The sequence below is a fragment of the Loa loa genome (genome assembly GCF_000183805.2).
Source record: "Loa loa unplaced genomic scaffold supercont3.54, whole genome shotgun sequence".
In the NCBI taxonomy this organism is placed as follows: domain Eukaryota; kingdom Metazoa; phylum Nematoda; class Chromadorea; order Rhabditida; family Onchocercidae; genus Loa; species Loa loa.
Genome location: NW_018108234.1, coordinates 106,190 through 122,885, shown reverse-complemented (window position 1 = coordinate 122,885; position 16,696 = coordinate 106,190). Strand labels below are relative to the sequence as shown.

The window sequence follows — 16,696 nt, the reverse complement described above, 5'->3', positions numbered from 1 at the left end:
TTACTCGTACATTTTCAATAATTAAATTTAACCGGAAAATTTGCATATCCACATAAATATCATCAGAAATTTGATGTATTTCAGAGTAACCGATCATTTCTCTGGCTTTTCAAGATAAATTAAGCAATATTCCAGATATAATCATGTATAAAGCTCTAAATACGTAAGCCAAACAAATAGTGACAAAAGAGGTGACTCTTCATTTTCCAGTCCTCGTTGTTTTCCGGCATCCAATAATTCCTCTTATCATTAGAACTTTTCAATTTAATATTTTATAATTTGCCCTAAACACTCTGTGCATCTTTGCAAGTTTCAAATTTTTTTTTCCACGAAACATTCACCAAAATATCGAAAGTACAACGATTTTCCATTTCATTTTATTCCTAATTTCTAATTAGGTTTTTAATATTTGGAAAAATTGCAACTTATCGTCACCTCGAATTGAGCCATAACTGGTTTATCCAGTAGATTATATCATAACATCACCCGGAAAACAACTTCCCTCCGGCTTCTATTCACAGTAAGATAACTTTTCTTTGGCTATTCGTGCCTGGTTCTTCTGAACTTATTGCAAAATGACTACTTCTTTCAGGAATTATTTCCGTATTGACCGTTTTTTGTTGATTGGTTGTTTTGATTTCGATGTCATCAATACGTAAAGACTTCCACTTTTTTTTTAGGATTTTCAATATTTTCACACATTTATCCTGTAATCTTTACGCTGGTATTTTCTGGAATAAGATGAAAGATTCTCTCAGCTAAAATATGTTAATTAATATAAGCAAATCTCTCTTTTCAGTAATTTTATGTGATTTCAAAAAATTTTTCGAAATCTTCGTCTTATCCTCGAAGTGATAATTCGTGGAAAAGTTAAAAGCAATAGCAGATTTTGATGACTAATGATAACTTCTTTTCCTATTTATTTAGATTTAACAGCTTTTTTAGAAAGTATTCATGTAGTAATATTGATGCCTTCTAAATAATTTTCTCTTTTCTGATAATTTTCGAGCAATTGCACATCTTTACTTTACTTATTTGGTGATTATTGCATTGATTATTAGTGAACGTATTTTCACACCCTATTCAGACATCAACATTTCATCATCTTATCAATTCTATTTTTTAAGATAAAGCAATGGTACGAGTATTCGTGAAATGGGGGAAAGAACGATTCGAATTGGATGCAAATGTGGACGACTCACCGCTTCAACTAAAATCACAATTATTTTCATTAACAGGTGTAAATCCCGACCGACAAAAAGTACTCGTTAAAGTAAGCCAAACTTTCTATATATTGATCTCTTTTTAGTTAATTTATTGTGTTAAGAATACTTGAAAGGTTGTTTGTAATAGTTGCATCACTTATCTGTTACTCTTATCAGTGATGTATTATTAAATGACTGTTTCCTACATCCTTTTTACGTTACATCCAGTCTTTTTCAAGATTTGCTAAGTGATGCAATTATGTACATTGTATTGAAAAAATATGTAATATGTTCACATTATATCAAATTCCTATGTTGTTAAGCGTTATTATAAATTGCGTTAAATGGAATGTGTTTCATTAGATTATCAAGCATTTACAGATTATTCATCCATTTAGCAAAGCTTAATGCTGGACTTCAGTCTGTGATTGTTATTTTTGTCATGTTACGTAGTGTCACGTAAACCATCTAGCAATAAATCTCTTGTGTTTAAAGATTTAGCGCTAGTTGGTTTACTGCTCGCTGTACAACGAAAATAAATTTCCTAGTATTTAAATGAGTGTGAAAATATGTGGATGAGTGAAAAGAAAACTTGAAAAATCTTTATGTTTAAATTTATCTCTTATCTCGAGGCAGTAGAAATTTTATTTTTTCTAAGAAATAATAGAATGTTTTTGATGATTTATTCATTTTTGTGATGTTTATTCATTCTTGCAATGCTTATAGGGTAAAATTCTTGGTGATAACAGCTGGGATGGCTGTGAGTTAAAAGACGGTATGATGATGATGATGATTGGTAGTGGTGGCGTGGTTCCATCACCACCACCAGTTAGCCGTCCAGAGGAAAATTCTAACGGTATGGAAGCTGAGGTGCGTATTTTTCTTCCTTTTTTTGTGAATGAACGATCGTTTATTGTTGGAATCCAAATCAGAAAGTTGATGACTTAGCTATTCGATGTACTGCTGTTCTTAATGATTTTTTATATTTCCAGACATCAAATTCAATCGTCCTGCCAGCAGGTTTGAAGAATCTAGGCAACACATGTTACCTGAATGCGACTTTGCAGTGTTTCAAGGTAGGTAATGCATGCCTGTTGTTTAAAATAAAATTATTTACCAAAAGTAATTTTGGCATCTCACACTCTCCAGTTTAGGTAATACCGGAATTAAGGGAAGCGCTAAATAAATATTCTGAATCAGTCCAAAGTGCATCCGTTGATAGTGAGGGTGGATCAAAAGCTCTTACAGCTGCTGTTCGTGATTTATATCGGATGATGGACAACCAAAAGTCAAAAAGCTATGGTGGTGTTATTCCACTTATTATGATACAGGTTTGTTTAATGATTAATTGTATAAACCGTCGAAGTTTTTTTTTTTTCTTCAGCAGTAAAATGAACATTTTTCGACCTGTAGGCTGAGTTGTTTAGCATTACAACTAGTATTGTCAGTTTATGATATGGTATGTTGCAAGAAATTTTAGAATTGCTGACAAGCACTATCATAGGTCGGTGAAGCGACTTGATTTATTATTGCTTTCTACATTTGGTGAGTAGTCGGGTCTTACATTAAATGAAATTTTCGGGACAGTTTTCAATTATATGTTATCAGTTTTCAATTATATGTTAGTTTTCAATTATATGTTATCTGTTAAAGGTAGTGCATAATGTCCTTCCACAATTTGCGGCACGTGACGAGCACGGATGGATGCAACAAGATGCAAACGAATGTTGGACTGAACTACTTCGAGCTTTTCAGACGCAATTAAAATTTACTGGTCTTTAAGTTTTGATCTATTACTGAAAATATTCCTCTAATTTTCAATTTCCTTTGAGCAAAATAAATAAGCTTAGGGATGTTTTCATATCGGAAAGTTTTAGTAGCAGAGTAAAAAATGCATTATCTTTTAATTGCGTGATATTACTACGAATAAATTTCTATTCAAAATTTCTTTATAAATAATTTGTCTGGTATGCTAGTATATTATTTTCTTCCTATAGATCACGAATCAGATTCAAAGGATCATTTGAAATCCATAGTTTCGAGATATATGGAAGGTAGGTTCAAGATTGAAATGAAGAATTTGGAATCCGATGTTGAACCTGTTAGTGTCACAAAAGAATCTTTTTTACAGGTAAATCCTTTTTTCCCTACTCTTCTTTTGTTTTTGCAGAGGAAAAGAGGAGTGATAAATCTGTATAAATTAATCTAATTCCAGAATAACATATTTTGTCTAATATTTTTATGAAAATCACTTTCATTCCAGCTAAGTTGTTTCCTTAGCCAAGAAGTCAAGTATATGCAACTGGGCATTAAAAGTAAATTAACGGAGGAAATTACCAAAAAATCAGTAGTGCTTGGTCGTGATGCTAGATATGAAAAGAAGACTTTGATTGATCGCCTTCCGGCATATCTATCAATACAGATGGTTCGGTTTTTCTATAAGGAAAAGGATAAGGTGAGGTTCAAGTTTTTAAATTAAGTTTGTTTGTTATTATTTGATGATTTGACGTGGATAAGTGCTTGGACATCCCACGCTTCAAACAGTAAAAGTTTTGCGTGTAATTTTAAAGATATTCTTCTGTAGAATTTTGATTATTCCAAGGTTTTCAATTGGTTTTAAATCGATTCCGATGTATGATGTTTTTGTATTTTGCTCAATCACATGTTACAATTGTTTCAGGTCAATGCAAAGATTTTAAAGGACGTTAAATTCCCTCTTATTCTCGATTTGTACGACATGTGCACTCCTGAATTACAGAAGGAGCTATTACCGGCACGTGATGCCTTCAAAGTAACAATCTCTCTATAGATTATCTTCTTGCGAAAATATTTCCACATTTATCCTATTTGTTTTTTATTATCAAATATACCTGTATATCTAAGTTCCAAAGGACGTTTTTCCCTGAATTATTCTTAACGCATATTTGAAGTACTTTATCAAATATACACTTTATTTACTCTGTAGTATTTCCAAAATACTTCTGGACAGTTCTGGAAGACATTCTTTGTGTAATTATATGGGCCTGTTTTGCAGGAGGAGGAGGACAGGAAAATCGAAAAACTAAGAGCATCGAAAACTTCTGATGAGACAATGGTAACTTCCGGGCTTGATGAGAGTGAGAAAACCGAAAAAGCCGTTCCCTTTAGTTTCAACGATGATCCTGGGTCAAATAATAGTGGATATTATGAATTACAGGTTAGTTTATACGCCATCGCTTTATCTGAAAATATCTCCGAAAATATATCACTATGTTAACACCGAAAGACTAACAAAATTCAAGTTAATTTCTCGAAAGATGCTGGTGATATTGATGCTACACAATCGCTATTAAGTCATCTCTCCAAAAGATGTTGGTAGTCAGACAACTTTTAAACAACTTTGACAAGAAGTAGAGTTTAAATATTACAGTAGCATGTGACCTTTGTTAATAGAATAATCATCAAATGTCCATCCTTGAAATCTATCTTGTAATACAAGAGTTTCAGGGAGTTATAACACACAAAGGTCGTTCATCCAGTAGTGGGCATTATGTCGCATGGGTTCGCGTGAAAGGAAATCATTGGGCGATGTGCGACGATGAGGAAGTAAATTACTAAAATTCCATTAGTGATACCTCTGGTCAAACTAGTAGGACTTTATTTTCCTACAGATATAAGTTTTCGAATTTTCATTATCTGAGCTTTGTATCTTTTATAGGTACATCCAGTCAATACAGATGATATTTTGAAGTTGTCAGGTGGAGGTGATTGGCATTGTGCATACGTATTACTTTATGGTCCAAGAATATTGAAGAAATGAAGTTTGTGTTGTTTTTGAGTTTTGATTGCATTTGTCAATCATACATAATAGGCAACGACATCACAGGATACTTTATTATTTGATTTTATACGTAATACATTATGTGTGAAAATACACGACATATATGAACGTTTGTTGGACAGTCAGCGTTGTGTTGTTCATTTTGTCATTTCATTCCGTGTTTTGTTAAAGTGCATTTAAAAAGGGTTAATGGTAAAAACGCTAGCTAAATTTATGGGAATATTTGTGTGCGATCTGGAAGCTATTACCCTCCTATATTCAGTATTTGCTTACAGTTTCCACAACCCTTTGATTTACCTTTAAAGACTTCCAAAAAACAAAGAAGCATGGATATGTTAAGCCACAGTAAAATTTCATGAAGTCGAAAGCAATGCAATTGATTTCTTGTTCCTTCTCTGTTTTGTTTATGTAAATCATACAAAATTTGTATCTCTTTTAAATTTTCCTTTCTGATTTTTCAGGAGGAAGAATTGTTCTTGTTGAAGATACTCTTAAGTTAATATTAACTTATTTGAAACGTGCAACAATTCTTTCGAGACAGTAATTCCTTATACCTTATGTACTTTTTTTTTGTTGTTTATTTGTTGCTATAAAACTTTTCTTTCTGCTAATTAACTTTTGGAATGGTTATGCAGAAGTGGAGACGAAGAAATATTAGTCCTATTCCTTTGACATTTAACAACATTTTCAACGTTTGTATCGTGCTATCGTAAAAGCAAAAAGACCTTAACTTCTCTATAGCTATCATTTCGCGTTCGTTTATTCCCGACTGTTGGCAATGATCGGTGAAGTATTAACTTCACGTCAACTGATTTTCGTTTTTAATATGAAGAAGGCTTTTTATACAAGTAAATTGTTGTACAACTGTTCGTAAAGGCAAAAAGATTTTTTCCCGTCAAATTGGTTAAGACATAAGAGTTTGTTTATTATTAATATATTTATGGATTTGGTGGAAGTTCAGGTGTTTTTTTTTTTTCACATCGCCACCTTTTTTTGATCCAATTATTCTTGCCATTTCGGTGCACTAAAGGCGCTATGAGGCTACAAGTCCGTTTTTCAGAAGTTATGAACGCTACAAGTTTTTTTCGGGAGTTAGTGATTTACAATAATATTCACATGGATTATTGGGTTCACAGTTGGTTTGTTGATTTAGACGATATCAGATTGATCCGGTAAATTAGCATATTCTGTGGGTGACTGATTCATGATACAGGCATTGTTGCTTTAATGTCATTCAGTGGCAGTTTCAGGTCTAGGTCAGTCTGGTATGGCATAAGATAATTTAGATAGAAGTTGAAGAGCATCATTTCGTTGGTAATTATCGAATTAGGGAAAGGAATTCCCGACACCCCTTCCAGTTACTTACTATCTCTTGTTGGTAGTAAATTTTTTGAGGGAGAATTTTAGTTGTGTAGTGATTGGATTTCCACATTTACCAAAGCATATGTTTTGTTATTCATTCCATCAGGAATACTCCGTACGACTATATTTCGATAAAATTGGATATGAGATTTCAAGATATATGTTTCTGCTTTCAGCTTATCTATCATATTTGCTCGAAAGAAAAAGCTAGCATTGGTTGTATTATGTGGTTTGATCTGGACGAAAAGAAAACTTGGTGGCATAATTTGGCGAAATATTTCCTTACGCTTGGTCCAATTCCGGAACATATTGCTTTCATTATGGATGGTAATCGACGGTATTCTCGCCTGCAACGATATTCATCGTTTGTTGAAGGTCATCGCAAGGGTTTTGATAAGTTAACAAAAGTAGGAATTTTAACCTTTTTTTTGCTTACCAAAGCTCATATTGCTTAGTTTATTTTAGAAAAAAGTTTGTGACTCAAGAAATGTCAAGACAGAGTTGTTTACTGCAGGTAATGCAATGGTGTCGAGAATTTGGCGTGAAAGAAGTGACCGTATATGCGCTTAGTTTAGAAAATTTTAAACGTAGCGCAACCGAAATCGATGATTTGATGACACTATTCGAGCACAAACTTACACAACTCCTGGATGAAAGTTTGGTACTTCGCCATAATTGACTGAAAACATTTGTTGCAAGATAGTACATACATTACCTGAATTATTCCTATGAAGTAATTAAATAATTGATTGTAACAGTAAAACTATGTAGTGAAAATATTTATATACGGGTTTGGTCCATTACCAGAGAAGTCTACAATGTTTTGTAATTTTTTTTTTTTATCTCACAGTTTCATAAATGAAGTGAATTTCAGCGACTATATTTTAGGGATAAACTTATTGAAAATGATATTCGTATTCAATTTTTTGGGGATTTAAAACATCTTCCACCAAAGCTTCGGCAATATATAGCGAAAATTGAATTATTAACAAGGGAACATAACAGGTAATGGTAATCTTTCTGCTATGTTAGGAATGAGTAAATTAGGTTGTCCTGTTCACTGTCTCATCCAGAATACTGCATTTTTCTATTACTTGGAACAATCTATATAGTGTAATTTTGAAATCTTAACGCAAAAATTAGGTTAACCTAAAATATCCAGCACAGCACTGAGCAATGACGGTAATATTCCCTACTTTTTTTTTTTTAAAGGTATTTGTGTCACATGTGTTTTTGATCCTGATCCAGTATTAGATTGGTGTGGCTCCAAAATGCTGATCCAAATAATATGCTCGGAGAGAAATTCCATTTACTTCTACTGATACTTTGAAGTTAAAAAACCAACGAATGGTTGGCGTTAAGGAAATGTTCGAACTAATTTGGATATTATTATAAGTAGACTAATTAGTTGCAAATAAGATGATGAACTCATATTTCGCTTATATAATGTAGCGTAGAGATTTATGTTCTATATACTTCATGATATTTAGTGGCAGAGTGAATGTATGCATTGCTTATACAGCTCAAGATGAACTGAGAAGAGCTTTTGTTACGATAGCTCACGGCGTTCAAAAAGGTATGTTGTTTACAAACTGTTCCATAACTTAATCCGGAAGATTATTGTTTTTCAGCTTTTATTTATTTGCTAAATGAGGAAATGAAAATTGAACATGGCAATATTCACTACCGCTATTCACATCTTATTTCCCTTTGAAAAAATATCGAAAATATTTGTGTCCTAGGACTGTTGGCAACAACCGATATAAACGAATATTTGATATCACGGTGCCTTGATAGTCGCTTCTCGAATGATCCAGATCTGCTGATTAGGACTAGTGGAGAGACGCGTTTGAGTGATTTCCTACTATGGCAGGTTTGATTAGCGAAGAATCTTAATATATCATCTATGATTCCTATTTTTTTCTTTTTAAAATAACTTTTAAACATGCTCATTCACAATGTATTCTTCTTAGCTATGAAAATCTCTTTTTTTCGAGCTAGTTTTTCTTTGCTATAAATTTACCACTGCCAATATTACTTTCGCGTTACAGAACATGTTTAACTGGGAAATGAGGCTACTATCATACTTCAAATGAGAATTAGAAGAGCTTAGGAAAAAAAAATTGAATTAATTCACGTTTTCAGTGTTCCAAATGCTATATCTATTTTGATAAAGTGTTGTGGCCAAACTTTGATTACTGGAACCTGTGTAAGGCAATATATTTTTATCAGCAAAATCAGATGTCCCTAAAGGTTTTCCTATTTTACAGTTAATGAAAATAATTTGGTTTAGCTACATCAGACCTTGGCTGAGAGGATTGCGGGAACATTTTTTGGCTCAGAAAACAGGTGTGGTTAGGAAGTCATTGGAAGGACGATTACGCTTTAACATGAAAATACTGAAGCCTAACTAATAGGCATATTTTGTTGCAGCGGCTAAATGAAAACTGTTTGGCGGAAGAAAAACCAACAGATAACGAAAATGTTCTGGAATTCCTCCGCTGGGCTGATGAAGAACGTTTAGAAAGCTTACGACGAATGTCTGAGACAGTATGCTAACGACTCTAAAGGATTTCTCTGGCGATGTTTTTTGCCTTATGGGAGATTAATGAGTGGTTTCTATCATTCTCGATCAAATAATTAGAATTGGCAAAATTGGTAATTAAGGCGAGAGTTTTCGAATCCTTGTTATGTTTTAAGCAGAAGATTAAACTTAGTTCGCTTCTTTCTTCTTGACTAAAAATGCGCTTACAACAATTTGTCATAACCATTCGAATCTGCCGCAGTATTCGTCTATTATAAATCAGCTGAAACTGGTGTTTGTTTATGAGCCAACCACAAAAAAGCAATACTGATCAAGGCTGAAACGAGGAACATGACATCGAACCACCGATGATAAAAATTGAACTGCAAATCTCCCAAAACGACAGTAATGCTAGACCTGAAAAATTTTCATCACTTTCCCTTATTCATATTTTTATTCTTGAAACGTTAGCATAATATATGTTATAGACCCTGTCTGTTGTCTCGATTTGAATACCTCTTCGTTCATGGAACTCATGTCGTACTTTAACGTATATTAGTAAATTATAGTTTAATCAGTAAATCATGGAAATGTTCGCTTCCTCCCTTTTAGCGGTGGCAAAATTTTTGCTTACATGCACAGAAAAGTATATATATACAACAAGGTCATTGATAATAACAAACCTATATTGATGAGGCATGTTCATCCGCATTAAAAGTACACTTGACACAAAGTACATGCCCTGAAATTGTGAAAAACTACATATCATTCAAGTAATCGGTGAGAAACGATCGAGTGACTTCCCTCACTTCGAAATTTCTTGTTCATAACAGAAAAAAAAATGGATTTTGTTCTATGTGCACTGCTATCGCTAGAGTACTGCAAAAAGGACGGGCAATATTCCTTGTTCAGTAAAGACGATCCTATGAGATGACTGTAAAAATAGTCTGTACTTACATTTTGATCCAGGTTTATCCTAATAAAAAATGGAATTTTTTTTATACATTTAGTGAAAAAAAGAGTTAATTCTATCCCTCCAATGCAATCGGGAAGGACTCGGGTCGTCTTCTGTCCCGTCGTAACTAAGGCTTTTCCTAAGCGAAAATATGAATGCAGCGCTTACCATAATATGAGCAAGAATAAGAACAATCAAATTTGACGACTTGCTGCTCGAAATCATGTAGAAGAATTTTGTCAATGTTATTAAAAGACCTCGAACTGAAGTTACGGCGATAACACCCACTAACAGAAATGATATATGTTGTGACCAGAACCGAATCTGCAGATGTACCCTACTAGTTCATGTCTCAACTTTAATTCTTTCCAATTAAGTTTTAGACATTGCTAAAAATAAGATCCAGGGATTAAGCGAGATTAAGCAGAGCTTGATTTCCAGAAAGGATCAAACGGAATGAAGAATATCTACCGTTCAGCTGATAGACTTACATACATTCCTATGCAACTTACAGTCAATGATGAGCCATATTTGATAACTGGAAGAGACTTACATCAAGTTGAAAACCCATATAATTGACAGCAATCTCAATTCCTCTTGTAACTGGATCCACTTTACCGACTCGATCGAAAACAATGTTCACCGTACAAATAAATATTTTCCACATACAGTAAATGGAAAAGAAATGTCCCACTACATTGAAATATTGCCCTTGCCAAGTTTTACTATATTCCACACGCTCCTGAAAAAAATATAATGGGAGCGAAACCATTAATTGAATTATGGAAGGCGTTTGAATTTCTAAATACGAAACCGTGATTTACAATAAATTTTGGAAGCTTCCGTCCCATTTCATGTGGAACAAACGCAGGACTCGTACTAGAAGCTGTAAAATTTGTCCAACCTTGTAATAAAACAAAACAGTCTATACGTAAAGATATAATTCTGCTCCTGTTCCTATGTTTCTCAAGATTTATTTTACCCAGTTCCAATTTCCCAAAATCTTCATGTATCCTATCGCTACTCCAGCCAACAAAAGATGGTGGAATTAGACAGAATGACAGCGTAGACTAACGGAAATTTCGATATTTTTAGTCGAAATATTGGAAATTTTTCATATAAATAAGGAAACACGCACTCGCATATTTCGCAGTTCAACAATTTCTAGAAACAGGTAGCGACTGAGCTCTTCCAGAGGCAATATTTCTGAGTTAAGCAAACTGCAAAATCATCTTTGGGAATTTCGAAACAAGACCGGCATATCTCAAAAGAAAAAAGAACAGAGCAACGGAAGTGAAATAGTTGTACAAAGGTTGCTAAAACTTCTTACCTTATCTGATCTTTCAATGAACTTGAAGAAAATGATACCGAACCCCACAGTTTCTGCAGAAAACTTCCTTGGCCGTCGCTTCCTAAAAAAAGTATTACTTTAAAAAAGCAAAAAAAAATCGAACCAAAACTGCATTTTTTAACCGGCTCAACATGAAGAGCAAACAATCCAGATCGTCATTTTGTATAGCATAACTATTAGAAGCCTATGCTTCACACTTACAGATTCATCATGTTATTTCTTTAAATTTATGCACTGTGTGATTCATATGTTCTTCATCAGTAATCAACAAGATTTAATATATTCTCGGTATGCTTCAAGCATCTAACTCATACGTTTTAATACTACGCAAACACTAGTTAGGGGAATGTCACAAAATTTGTGATAAAAAAATGGTCAGGAATCTCTAAAAACAGAGGGTCATTTCAGACCAAACAATGAGCAATACCTTGCGTAAAAGCGCTTAATGCGACTTCCTTCTCCAAAACGCATAACCGTCTTTTCTTTGCAACAATCATTTCCATAGTATGCATAAGTTTTCGTTCCATTTGCGCTATTTGTATTTGCCCAACAGGCCGCATAAAAATCGTCATATAGCAGTAAGGAGCATTCACGGCACCAAACCCCGATAACATAGCCATAACTGTTACACCGATTACACCCACACGTGAAATTGCTTGTTCAATTGTAAATATACCTATAATCATTTAAAAAATGACAGGTTACATATTCAAACTGTCTGCTGTATGGATATGAAAATACGCATTTTTTCCCTAGCTCTACTGACTATGACAACTTGAACCTACGCAGAGTTTCAAACATAGACGATAACCGTAAAGAAAACTTACGCCAAATGAAGGACAATACTGTTTCATTGTCCATAATTTACAGAAAAATAAGCTTCAAAAACAAAGTAAGAATTTAAAAACAAGTAAGAATTTATTCTTACCATGCCTGGCGCTCAAAATTGGGAATGGATCACCTATTTTCCAAAAGAAATATATGAATATTATCCATGATATTACAGTGAGAGGCAAGATCCACTTCCTTCTTACTGAAAAAACTGAACACTTTTTGAAATTGTCAGTGATGCGAAGCATTGAGTTATGGAATTTCCATCCATAGGTGAAAATATCTCTTATGTCGACAACCTTCACGATTCTTTGAAAACGTACGTAAATTCTCCAAAAACTTTTTTACCCAACTTTTTAGAAGGAACTGTACTCTCCACTCATTTATTATAAAGAATATTCAGCATCGGTTCGAAGATTACCTATTAATACCATACTCTACCGACAGTATTTACCTTGTTTCGTCCATCTCTTTTGCCCAGAATTTACCTACTTATCATTTAAAAAAAAAAAGAAGAAACCAATAAAGAGGTTAGAAAGTAGCTACAAATTTCATCGAAATATTTAAAGATGAAGGAGTGCAGAAGATTAAAAAGGAAAATGAAACTTACTGAAAGTGATTGAACGGAACAGCGAAAAACAGAAATAAATTGGAAGAACTACAATTAATACGAAAAGTACTGAATACAGTCCTAATTTCCAGTGCAAAAACCGTGAACTGAAATTTTTGCGAAAATTTGATAAAACGGTTTAAATTACTACAAATGTTCTACTCAATTATAAGTTTTTTCAGCAGGATGCGAATTCCAATAGCCAGTGATATGTACAACTGCAAAATGTAGGTAACGCATACTCAAACTGTGCGCTCTACTAATGCAATAGGAGAGTTCAGATGGAGAAAATCTCATCCAGTTTCAAAAAACAAAACATTTACCACTCACCTCGGTTCTAGAAAGCCAATAATTTCAAAAATAATCAGTTCGAACATAGTGCAAGATAATGCAAACGTAACAGAAAATAATATCTGTACTAGTCTTTTATGTACTTCGTAATCGCGAAATAACTGTTTCATGAAGAAAAACCATCCAAACAAAAAGAAGATTACCTGAAATAAACACCAATGATTCGAAGTTTCCCCGTCAGGTTGAAGAACACTAAAGAAATCAGGATTACTCAAAAAATGTAGTATTCGAAATCAGAAAATAAATTCACTTGAGAGAGTAGCATAACAACGGAATCCCACATCATAGTCACGTGAGATGTCCAATATCCACCAACCAAACATCGGCTGCAACAATTTTCACCAACGATACTTTCAGGTTTCCGTCACTTTGTTTATCGTTAATTTATTCTTTTGCCTCCTACCACAATATATGATACTGTTTATGAGGACCAAAAACTATCCTGTATTGATGCAGAAGGTTAAAGTGCAATCTGCCTGAGTTCTAAGGCAACAATGCTACTAGTTTCCAGATAAAGATTAGATTCAGTGATCCAAATATAGATAATACCTGGACACCAATTCCCAAGTCATAGAGAGCTACTCGAAAATTGGCATGTATTTTTTTTTTTTAAATAACTGCAATACACATAAATTTCGAAACGCACAAATTTATATGAATTAGAACAGAAATCTGTAACAAGCAGGACATATGATGAGATCAAACGAGCAGTAATACAAATATTTCTGCAAAACAAATTTTAATAAATCACTACTTTGAAATATTTCATGAGTAAATCAATTCAGGCAATTTAGGCTGTTAGTTTCTACTAACAATCTTGAATATGAGCACCTGTGGCGGAAGAACAATCGATGGTCTTATGCTCACGACAAAATCAATACAATCTTTTTTTTAAAATGATATGTTAACAAATCTGAAACATTTGTCATGGTAAGAGTAATGTAATCCAAGAATACTTCTGGTTCTTTCGGCACAAGAAATTCCGGTAATTACATCCTGTGAACTAAGCTTATGCGAACATCTCGGAAAGATTTTAGCGCAACTGGTATTTGACCTAAGTCATTTAACATCCCCATTTTACTTGAGCAACTATTCCTATTAAACAGCTTACGCATATATGAACAAACAAATATTTTTTACAATGCACCCAGAAGATAAGGACGCAGAAGAGGCAGTTTTTAAAGAAAATACTAATTTTAATGGTCATTAGATCAAGAAATCTTTGTGCCATTTTTGCACTATCATGTCAGTTATAAATACCGGATCAATAATCGAGGTATGAATATTAAAAAGGATGACATAGTGAAGGCGGTGCAAAAAAATCTATGATAAACTATTCAACCCAAGCAAACTTTATTTTCCTATAATATGTAATAAGTAGCAAATCACGATTATTTAAGGGATGACAGGTGAAAATGAAATACTTAACTGAAATTTTTAAGTGGTCATTCCAGTACCTCCAGTCCAGCTTTCCTTGTTTTCCGCCTGCAATAATAACTGTTTAGTTCTTTCCACAAAATTTGTTAGTAAAAAACAAAGTGGTAAGAGATAAAATCCTAATCAATGAGAAAAGTAGAAGCTAAAAAAATGATTAGTAGTAGAAATAAATTACTGGGAAGAGTTGCAAAATGAGAAAACGTCAAATGAGTGCTTCACGCACAATAAGTTAAATTACATTTAAAGGGTGCTTCCAATACATCCATTTTTCCAGATTTACATGATTTCGTTCAAACACAAAAAAATGTATGATATTGCCTGTCTTGATATAGCTCACTAAATTTCTTTTTTTTTAAAATTTGAAGTAATTGCCTCTCAGACCTGTATGCCGATCTTACATCAAATGGATGAAATCTCTAACGAGTCAAATTAAGCAATGCTGGTAAAAGATGGAATTCAAAGATTACCTCGAAGGTTTTTATTAATTCAAATTGCCTTTTTTGCTCATCCGCGATATCTCGTCGTACTTCAGATAGCTGCTGCAAATCTTCTAGCTCAATTTCTTTTTCTTTCAAATACAATCTCTTTCTTTCTGTATCTGTAATGTTCATAATTTGAAATACGCCGCAACGTTTCATTGTATTTCCAATAAGTGATAAACAAGTAAATATAACAGGACCATTTCGAAGATTTGAACAGGAAGCAGAGTATGTCCATAAGTCAGTTCTATTTTTCTTTCCTGCACAGGTTTAGATAACTCGTAAAAAACTTTATGATATAATTTGCAACAGTTAATCTAATTCGAAGACTGAATATTATCTACAAGTTTACATAGCAAAATCTTTTTCATGAAAATTATGAATGAGTATGGCCAGTTTGTTGAGGCCTACCGAAATTAAAAAACCGCATACTGACTGACTGAGTAACAGACCAGGTCTTCACAATAGTCTTATCGAAATGTTTGTAAAAACTGAATTATTGTAGAATAGTTTCGTTAAAACAATGAAATGAAACAGAATTAGTACTGCCTGCTATCATTTTGATTTTCTCCGAGTGTTACTTATTACCTCTTTCCAGTGTGTGTAGGGTAGCCAATAAACAATCTTTTTCGGTGGCGTTTGCATTCATTTGTCCTTAAAAATTATTCATGCTATCAATGAGCTGCTTTTCCAAGAAAAAAAAAAGGTGTTAGCAAGAGAAATTATTACTTACTAGCAAGTGATGCTATTACGTTGACTGTTAAGAATGAGAAATGAAATTAAAAACATCTTTCATCTAATTTGTCAGATGGGAATGCTAGTAACAATGTTTTAAGTAACAATGCTGCAACAATACTTAACTTTATAATCACCTTTATCATATATAATTACTTTATGCACAATTTTATTTACTTGATTTAGATAATCTTAAGAAAGTGTATTGAACAACCAAAAAGGAAGGTTATGAGTCTTGAAACATTCATTTTTCAAATCATTGCTTTTTCCAAGACCTCTAATTAATACATACCATTGTAAGATGGTTTTAAACTATTCAACTGCTCAACAATATTCAATATCTGCACATGAATTCGCTGAGCTTCCATGTCACGTTGCTCCATCGAGTCCTGTAATTATTCAATGAAATGATACAAATGTAGTTTGTTGAATGGTTAAGGATTCCTACACATTTTGATGCTGAGAATAACAGAGTTTTGTTTCCCTCATCTTTGAAGGAGAACAAATAATGAAGATGGAATGTTTACAAGAAAGAATATTGGGAAATGAAGTTAAAAAGAACATACTTTGGCATTTTCGTCGGTGGGAAATTTGCCTAAAACCACTCGTACAGCAGAATACGGATCCGTCGTATCCATCTATTCCTGCGGTTAACTCTGCCAAGCTACGAAGAGAGGAAGTATATCCGATAAAATAAAGAATCCAAACGGATTTAGATATTGTGGAATATTTATCTATCGGATGAAAATGTCTAAAATAAATGAAGTAAGGATACCGAATTATTTCTCAAAAACTCTTAACGTGAGTCTACCGCAACCTGCGTCACACCAAACAGAAGTCATGTATGTTTCAAACAACGAGAAGACGTTTACATCAACGCCCAGAAAACCACCCACCTCACACTTCACAATCGACCGCAGTGACGCGGTACTCTGAAAGACGCGGAACGATACTACTCCCGCATTGTCTCATCACATATTACTCTCTCACCATCTTTTCTCCTCTATCTCCCAAAAGTATGCAATCTTTCCTCTTC

At 33.5% G+C, this 16,696-nt stretch overlaps 4 protein-coding genes across 4 annotated transcripts; 2 read left to right on the top strand and 2 right to left on the bottom strand.

Moving 5' to 3' along the window:
• Nucleotides 1–1,121: 1,121 nt before the first annotated feature.
• Nucleotides 1,122–5,275, top strand: LOAG_17258 (ubiquitin carboxyl-terminal hydrolase). The gene is made up of 11 exons (XM_020449918.1): nt 1,122–1,273; nt 1,932–2,075; nt 2,198–2,281; nt 2,360–2,536; nt 2,859–2,979; nt 3,203–3,336; nt 3,469–3,660; nt 3,886–3,996; nt 4,240–4,401; nt 4,692–4,790; nt 4,903–5,275. Exons 1-11 carry the CDS (start codon nt 1,136–1,138, stop codon nt 5,002–5,004), a joined length of 1,464 nt encoding a protein of 487 aa, XP_020306487.1. The 5' UTR covers nt 1,122–1,135; the 3' UTR covers nt 5,005–5,275.
• A 1,282-nt stretch (nt 5,276–6,557) lies between these two features.
• Nucleotides 6,558–8,946, top strand: LOAG_02395 (di-trans,poly-cis-decaprenylcistransferase; the record flags this gene model as incomplete). Its single annotated transcript, XM_003137933.2, has 7 exons — nt 6,558–6,794; nt 6,902–7,048; nt 7,262–7,392; nt 7,878–7,963; nt 8,130–8,260; nt 8,533–8,640; nt 8,821–8,946. The coding sequence occupies exons 1-7, from the start codon at nt 6,612–6,614 to the stop codon at nt 8,944–8,946; spliced, it is 912 nt and encodes a 303-aa protein (XP_003137981.1). The 5' UTR covers nt 6,558–6,611.
• Nucleotides 8,947–9,183: 237 nt separating this feature from the next.
• LOAG_02394 (hypothetical protein) lies at nt 9,184–13,373 on the bottom strand (the record flags this gene model as incomplete). The annotated part of the gene is made up of 11 exons (XM_020445998.1): nt 13,260–13,373; nt 12,989–13,152; nt 12,659–12,765; nt 12,146–12,250; nt 11,645–11,893; nt 11,197–11,278; nt 11,005–11,086; nt 10,420–10,608; nt 10,035–10,190; nt 9,595–9,653; nt 9,184–9,328 (listed from the first exon to the last, which is right to left on the bottom strand). Exons 1-11 carry the CDS (start codon nt 13,293–13,295, stop codon nt 9,184–9,186), a joined length of 1,374 nt encoding a protein of 457 aa, XP_020303607.1. The 5' UTR covers nt 13,296–13,373.
• A 1,016-nt stretch (nt 13,374–14,389) lies between these two features.
• LOAG_02393 (hypothetical protein) lies at nt 14,390–16,526 on the bottom strand. The gene is made up of 5 exons (XM_003137931.2): nt 16,227–16,526; nt 15,953–16,049; nt 15,514–15,579; nt 14,914–15,044; nt 14,390–14,494 (listed from the first exon to the last, which is right to left on the bottom strand). The coding sequence occupies exons 1-5, from the start codon at nt 16,296–16,298 to the stop codon at nt 14,447–14,449; spliced, it is 414 nt and encodes a 137-aa protein (XP_003137979.1). The 5' UTR covers nt 16,299–16,526; the 3' UTR covers nt 14,390–14,446.
• Nucleotides 16,527–16,696: the final 170 nt, after the last annotated feature.